Source organism: Chelonoidis abingdonii, chromosome 1, assembly GCF_003597395.2.
Source record: "Chelonoidis abingdonii isolate Lonesome George chromosome 1, CheloAbing_2.0, whole genome shotgun sequence".
NCBI lineage: Eukaryota > Metazoa > Chordata > Testudines > Testudinidae > Chelonoidis > Chelonoidis abingdonii.
The window spans coordinates 64,549,864-64,558,114 of record NC_133769.1 but is presented as its reverse complement, the minus strand read 5'-3'; the positions used below and the strand labels follow the sequence as shown (position 1 = coordinate 64,558,114).

At 38.0% G+C, this 8,251-nt stretch overlaps 1 protein-coding gene across 5 annotated transcripts in view; it reads right to left on the bottom strand.

Annotated features, from left to right (window-relative positions):
* Positions 1–8,251, bottom strand: part of MON2 (MON2 regulator of endosome-to-Golgi trafficking) — a 242,403-nt gene that overhangs the window by 163,937 nt on the left and 70,215 nt on the right. For all 5 annotated transcript variants that reach the window (XR_012655908.1, XM_075066076.1, XM_075066064.1 and 2 more), the window contains exon 11: positions 3,857–4,010. Coding sequence is in view for 4 of the 5 variants with exons in the window: in XM_075066076.1 (XP_074922177.1) it covers positions 3,857–4,010 (154 nt within the window). In the remaining variant the exon portion in view is untranslated. The remainder of the gene's footprint in view (positions 1–3,856; positions 4,011–8,251) is intronic.

Genomic DNA, 8,251 nt, shown 5'->3' with positions numbered 1-8,251 from the left:
CTTTCGTGGGTGAATACCCACTTCGTGGGTATCCGAAGTGGGTATTCACCCACGAAAGCTCATGCTCCAAAACGTCTGTTAGTCTATAAGGTGCCACAGGACTCTCTTCTGCTTCAATACTCAAGAACAAGGACACTCAAATTTATCGTATTACAGCTTGATACAACAACAGATGTATCTTTATATAATAGGGTTGATAAATGTAATTTTTTTAATTAATCAATTTTTAAAAATTTAAATCATGATTTTTATTTCTCTCTCCACTTTAGAGATAAATTCCTAGCATTGATATTTTGTACTCATTTAATTAATTTCCTAATTGTCAGTAGACTTTCAGATTTTACAAAGAGGCGCGTTTTTTGTTTAAGAAATGTCATACTTAGAATAGTGAAATGCTCTGACCAGGCTACATTCATCCATCAGGGGTTTCAGTATGAAGTCAATGAAACTTGTGCACCTAAAATCACAGGCTCCTGTTTTTGGAAATTTTGACTTGTGCTATATAAAAAAGGTCACTATGACTTTGTTAACGTATAAAAAGTCTGAATAACTTTTCACATTAACCTTAAAGCAGTTTTGTTTTGAAGTGACAAAGATTTTATGCAACTAAGAAAAGTGTAATAAAAATACAGTTTTAGCCCCTTATGCTGAAAATATTTATGTGCACATCAATTTAATACGAAAAGTAGTTCCACTGAAGTCAAAGGGAATATTAATGTGAGAAGTTAAACCTGTTGAAATGTTTGTAGAATTTGAGACTTAATTTTCAATATTTTGTGTTTTGTCTATAGTAGTTTTCAAATAAGATCCCCTATTCGTAGTGACATTTAGAACACAGCATTTATAATTTAGTTCATTATAAATCTTAATCTAAAGTTGGAATAGCACACTTTCAAATTAATTAAACAAAGCCTCAACCTAATTTAAAAAATCAATGATTTTGTTTTAAATCCAGTGACTTAAATAATTTAATCACCTTGACTTAAATCACTCTGCCTGCCTTGTTATATACAGCACAAGCAGTGTACATGGAACTTTATAGGAAAGAAAAAGTCCCTTCTTCAAAGCGTTTACAAATTTAAGTCTGACTGATAATCACACAGAAAATTAGACACACAGTGGATGAGAGATAACAAGGGGTGGGGGGAAGGATAAACTGCTCTACAGGAAACATTACTTGCAAAAATTCAGACTGATATAACGTTTTGGTGATGGGTTTATTTTCTGGGGTAAAACTGTTAGTTTTGTTTTAATTAATAAAATATAAAATTAGGTGTGAGATGAACCAGAACGCTCTGGAAAGGGGTTTAAGAATGGAAGATGAGCAGAGAAAGATAAGTTTTGAAGGATTTGAAAGAGGAGAGAAAAGGATACCTGGAAAAAAGGAAGGATGAGACTGATGTTAAAGTAGGGGACAGTGTAAAAGGAGGTACTATCTCATGTGGGAGAAGACAAAATGAGTGGGAACAAGCTAGGAGAGTGGGCAGCAAGTCAGATTAAGGCACAGGCATATACCTATGACTCACATCTCCTAGACTCACATGATGAAAACAAAAATCTTTTTTTTTTTACAATTCTATTTTGAGCCCTCATCTATCTAGACACTTATGTGACTCATTATAGTAGTATCTGAGTGCCTCACAGTCATTAATTTTATCCTCACAACACACTTGTGAGGTAAGGAAGACGTATCCTCCTTTTACAGATCGGTAACTGAAACACAGGGTAGATTAAGTGGATCACAGTGGAGGTCTGTGGCTGAGCCAGGACTTGGACTCAAGTCTCCTGAGTCATAGTTCTATACACTAGCCACTAAACATACTTCCTATTTCATGACTGCAAATAAATAACATTCTGAAAATGCAAATTAAATGTAATTGATATTTGCCTGAACCTGCCGAGAACCCTATTATCTTGGGGGTGTCAACTCAAACCCATTGCTCTGGAGGGCTCTTGACTCCATCCCGGCAGGGATATCTGCCATGTGGCTAGGGTCCTGGTCCTCCCTGCAATCACGCTATCATGGCTTTGCTGGGGTGTTTACAGAAGTACGCCCAGACAAGGGTGAATGGTAGCAGAGTCCTCCCACCCCCTAGACAGACTTCATACACTTGAAGGAGAGGAATATGTGGGGAGAGCCCCTAGAGATTTCCATTAACCCAAATGATGGCTTATGTAGGTGATCCTTATCGCTGCCACCTCAAAGTGGAGCACAGCCATAGTGTGGGAGCGCAGCCACAGCAAAAAGACAAGGACTAGGGCCCAAATTCCCATACAAGTGTGTCTCTGCCATCCTGGATTTCCTTAATCTGGTTCTAAAGTATAAGCAGGGGAACAGAAGATCACAGCTGATCATAGGCTGGGGACAATTTTTATAGAGTCTTTCACATAAGGAAATAAATATGAACATAATTCAGAAGGAGCTACAGTCAATGAACAGATCAAAAGGTGAGGGGTGGGATATGGTTGGAGAACCTGAAGGATAAGGATTTTAGCTGAAGAGTTCCAGAGAAACAGGAGAGAGGGGAGAAAAGGGAGAAAGCAGGAGACTATAATTGTTGGCCAAAGCATAAACCAGGTTTCATACTTAACCCACTTTTAGTTAAAACATGAAGTCCCTAAGAACAGCAGGGTAAGTCAGACAGTATTTGCACATTCAGTCTTAAACTCCTTGTTCAAATAGATATTGTCTAGCACAAAATGCTATTACACCTTCAATAGGTGTGTCTGAAATTTATTCTTCAAAAACATTAAAAATCTTTGATAGCTTGAGAAGAAAACCTCTGCACTTACTTTTGAAGATTCAGATCATTTGCTTTAAAAATACCCATTTCAGGTATGTTCGCAGTGTGATGCAATTTTATGGGTTCTGAAACTAAACCACAGTTTTAAAGAGACAGCACTAAGGCCAGGTTTACACTACAAACTTACGTCAATATAACTATGTCGCTCAGGGCTGTGAAAAATCCACACCCCTGACTGATGCAGTTCTACTGACTTAACCCCGGGTGTAGACAGCGCTATGTCAAAATGAGGGCTTCTCCTGTTGACATAGCTGCTGCCTCTCATGGAGGTGGATTAACTACGCCAATGGAAGAAGCTCTCCTGTTGGTGTATTAGTGTCTTCACTGAAGTGCTACAGCAGCACAGCTGCACCACTGCAGCATTTTAAGTGTAGACCTACCCTGAATATTACAGCCACAGTAAACTGGCATTGTTCCAAGAGACATAATAACTCGCTGTATCATGTAACTGTAAGATATGAATCCTTGAGCTGAAGTATGTAAACTACTGATACGTAATGTCTCTAGTAGAGATCTAATGGCCAGTCGTGTCAAGTACCATTTCTATTCATCCTCTGTATATGGATTCATGATACAATAGAGGTTAGAGTGGCAACTAGACCAGTATTTCACCAATATAGCCAGTACTTTTATTTCAACTGAAATAAAGTTAGTTTTCTTGCAATATCCTATTTCCCACTGCCTCTAATGCCTTTCCCTTCACACTGCTTGGTGCTATCACAGCCATGTACAAGGATTACTATTTTTCCTATTAATATTAAATAATTTTTATTTATTGTATTACAGCGATGCCTAAAGGTGCAGAATTAACACAGCAATGGCATGGCAAAGAACAAATGATGAGGAATATTTGGATCTGTATCCCAAGTAAAAAGAGAAGGTCAGATCACCGCATAGGCATCAACAGGAAGAGAATCCACAGTAAGACTAACGTCAGCAATGTGCTGAATGTCACTGTATATTAATGCAAGAATAACTATATGATTAACATGTAAATGTTTTTATTCCCAAAATTTCATTTTTAGAGAGACATTAGCAATTTTACTACTTACTAGGTAGCTTTAGCACTGCCTTGTATTGTTACAGTGAGTATAGGTATCCAGGTGCCTCGATATTCAAATGCAGGTAATACAGTCACACCTCCACTCATTCCCAGCATTCCTGGGTTGGTTTGTGATGAGGCTGTACCACCAGATGTATTGCTTCCTATAAATTAAACAAAAACAGAAAGAATAAAAAACTAGGCACTTCAGTTTTATTTTAATTAGAAGAAAGTATTCTTTTTCAGTATTTCATTGTGTGCAGAGATATGCATATAATAATGCAAGAACACATGCCTGATAAAAATTTCTCATCTTTTGAGTGCCCCTGTTGGCTAAAATGAGGCATATTTTGTATGTTTCTCTTAGTTAAAGGAGCATTGTTAATATAAATGATTCAGTTTTTACACACACACACACACACACACACACACACACACTTCAGAATATAAAATATTTTGTACTTCTGTAACATCTTCCAACAAAGAGCTCAAAACATTAGCAAATTAAACCTAAAAAGCCCTGTGATACATGTTGGAGATTACTGAGTTACCATTCAATTGAATAAAGATATAAATAAATGTAAAATAGTTCTTTTACTTTAGGTTTACATATGTATCAAATGTAATAACATAGCTAGTAACCAGACTACAAGCCCTCCAGGAACCTTGCATTTGTATTCGGCTTGCTAGCTTGTGCTGAAGCCCATGTCACCATGTATATACTGCTATTGTTACCCATGTTAGCTAGATTAAAGTTAGCAGGGGTACAGCTGCCCATAGTACAATCACACCTTCACTTACCAGTGTAGATATACCCTTGCTGTGCAGAGAAGGCCTTAATTTCCAGCTATGCACAAGCACCTCACCTGACTATTCATTTAAAAACTGTAGGCCAATGCCTATAGTAGAAGCTTACAAGGCAATACGCTACAGTTGATTAATCATTGCCAGCAACAGATTCAGTTAGTAAGCCAGCTGCACAGAGCTGCTCTGGATCTGTGCTTCTGACATGAGTTTGAAGGAGAGAGAGAATAAGGAAACATAGAAGAAAGAAAGAGACTCATGCAAAGGGAGAGGGAGACATAGCAAGGAAGAAGAATCGGTGAAATGAAGGATAGAGAAAACATGACAGGAAGATAAGGCAAAGATAATAGTGCTGGATACAAGGGCTTGTCTACACTTGAAAGTTATTTTGGATTAAGGTAGGGTGTGAATTTAGCAAGAACTATTCCAAAATAGCAACCCTGTGTACACACACTTATTCCAGGAAAAAAAGAAAAAAAAAAGTGTCTACATGGGGAATTATTCCAGAATAGCTATTCTAGATAATTTCCCTATGTAGACAAGCCCTCAAAATTTTTCCACTGGGAATTAAAGAGACCCCAGCATTTACAACTGAGCTACCAAAACATGTCTAACAAACGTCAGGTAAAATAACTTTTTCATTTTTAACATTCCTGTTAACTAGTTTAATAAGGAACATGCAGATGTGGGAAAAACTAAATTTTAAATTAAATTTAATTTCCAGGTAACACAAAAAATGTCCTCATTTCTTAGATATTTTCTTGCACTGTCTGTGTTCGGTAGATATTAAGAAATGTACAGGTAGGAGGAAAAGTGGTACTATCATTTCAGCTATTGAAACGCAGGTCCAAATCTCATTTTGGCCACATATGAAAATGTTGTCTCATTCTATTCCTCACCTGTAGATGCACCAAACCCCACATAATTTAGCTTAATTACATATAATTAATAACCTCTCAAGAGAGGTTCAGAATCACCCTAGAATAAAAAAAGATGTTTGACTATCAGGAATAGGAAAGTGTATCTGTCCTTACCTGAAATTTTCCTTTGAGTAATAAGTATCTCTGTTGCAATGGGTCCTTCAGCTGGCTTACAGCCTGTGAGCCTAACCAGGCACTGGCAGCAGGGGCAGTTCCCTCCAGTTGAGTCAAATTCCACAGCCAAGATGATTTCCCTGTACTTGCCTAACTTATGGATTGATAATTATATTTTGAAGAAAAAGCACAACAAAATAAACCTGAATTTTGGATGTCAATTTACATCTCTATCATGGGTGATTCATTTGTCTCTGGGTGGGCTGGATCTGTGGACCTTATTGCTTGAAGAACGGAAGTTTTTCAGTAAACACAAGTAAATTTTCCTATTCTTCATCACACTATGGTCCACAAATATCTTACAATTGGATTTTGATAGCAATGTGCCTCCTACCTGGGTGGGAATTATGAGTGTCCTTTCAATATGGACATCCAAAAAGAGGTACATTATATATCTTCTATCTTCCTTTGGGCAGTGAGATGTAGAGAAGACTTCTGCCAGAAATATCACTGGCTAAAGACTGCACCACTAATATGTAGAATATGATGAATGTATTTATTAAGGGCCACATGGCAACCTAGCAGACCTCATTACAGGAAACAAAATTTCTCTGCTCTAAGTTTGTTAGTGTTTCTACAGATTGGACTTTGTTGCTTGACAGAAGGAGGAACAATTTACTGAATTTACAGTTGGGAGGACTACTTGCCTGAATTCAAGGTCCAATAACAGTCTCATCTGAGAAAGCTCCCAACTTCATAAATGTGTCTGAGTGGAGTTAGTAGTTAGCCATTAAAATAAACTTCCTGTTAAGTATGACCTTTACCACTGAGGTTCGATTGGAATAATGCTGTAAGAACTGGAATTAGGTTTTATAACCTTGGACTGTATTTGTATAAAATTTGCTTTTCTTGAGTATGTTGAGACCATTATAGTTCAGAGACTTATCCTTTTTGCTTGGACACTTGGATACATCCACATTAGAGGGGGAATTCAAGCTATGGGCTCATCTAAATGAATACTTCATTCACGGCAAGCTGGGTATAAATCTACTCCACACTAGTGAGCCATTCTCTAAGTGTCCATGTACTAAAAGTTCCCTAATGCACTTTGATTTATCCTGCTTTGAAATAGTAGAAGATCACAGATCACTAGGGAACTTTTGGTGTGCAGCAGCAGAGTCCAATGGACACCTAGTGTGGGGTAGATTTATACAGTGTTCATATAGACAATCCCCAAGTGTCACTTGTTTAAAACGGTAGCTAAACTATGGACTTTGCATCAACCAGCAGAAAAAAAAAAAAACACTATTGGTTAACTTCCAGGGACCATAAGAGTGACAATTGCTTCGTCCAAATATCCATTTTGAACCTTTCTGGTGCTAGATGGAGAATTTTCTTTTGCAATAGCAGACCTCTTTTGTGAGGTAGAAATATCAGAAGATCTAATGGCCTGAGATTGACAGACATTTCAGTGCCCAGAATTTTTTTTTTTTAAATTAAAGCTAATGTTAAAAAATTATATAATATGCAGGTTAAGAAAAGAGTGTCTGCACATCTGGGTATAATGCTTAGATTATCCACAATACAAATTTTATTTTAAAAGTCATAAGACACACAAAAGTGAATAATCAGCAATAACCCAAATTAAGGTGACTAAATTTAACAATTCAGTTTAGATACTAGAATTCACATACTTGGGTACGTTACTCAGGAAAAGTTATACAGAGAGCTGGCTCTACAAAGCAAATACAGGAACAAGTGTAGATTGTCCCTCAGTGAGTGAGCATTTAGGGTATCACTTGTGCGTCCCTATCTTTCATATCACTCTGATTGGAAGTAGATTATGTACGCTTTCACTCACTTTCTGGCATTTCCATGGACTTCTTGAGAGTGGAAATAGGAAAAAACTGTGCGTATGATTTCTGCACAAGTCCATAAGAGTATCAGCTCTGGACAACGCCCAGTGATCTTATTTTGACCAAAGCTATTGGTAGCCATCTGCTCTCTAGCTGAAAGAATCTGTTACCCAACAGGACACCAATTCCAGATAGCGCTGCCTGGGAGTCATGCAGATTGCTCCGCCGCAACTGAGGGCATCTGTGCCTCATCTCGGCACCCTAGTATGTTCAAGATAACACATTCAAAGCAGTATTCTCTCTTGTACTTCAAAGCCTGCTTCACTTGCCACATAATCTATACATTTCTTTCTATAGCGTCTGGAAGGAGTGAGGATTGTAAATCTACTTTTCTGATTACTCTGATTAGCTTCAGCTTTCCATGAAGTTTCCCACTGTAGAATTAAGAAAGCTGAGAAGAGGAAGCTATTCATCTTGTGCAATAACGATGGTTCCTTGAGATGTGTCCCTCTATGGATGCGCCTCTAATCAGAGATTTTAGGTAACAGTGTCTGTTCAGCCTGCACATGTGCTCTCTCCCCCCCTTGTGGTCTGTGTCGAGGCTATGGAGCACTGTGCAGGTGCCCCCTCCCCCCACCCCCCAGTTCCTTTTCTATCACAGACCCCTATTTTAAAAACTAGGGGGGAGGGGGGCACATTGGGGGGAATGCC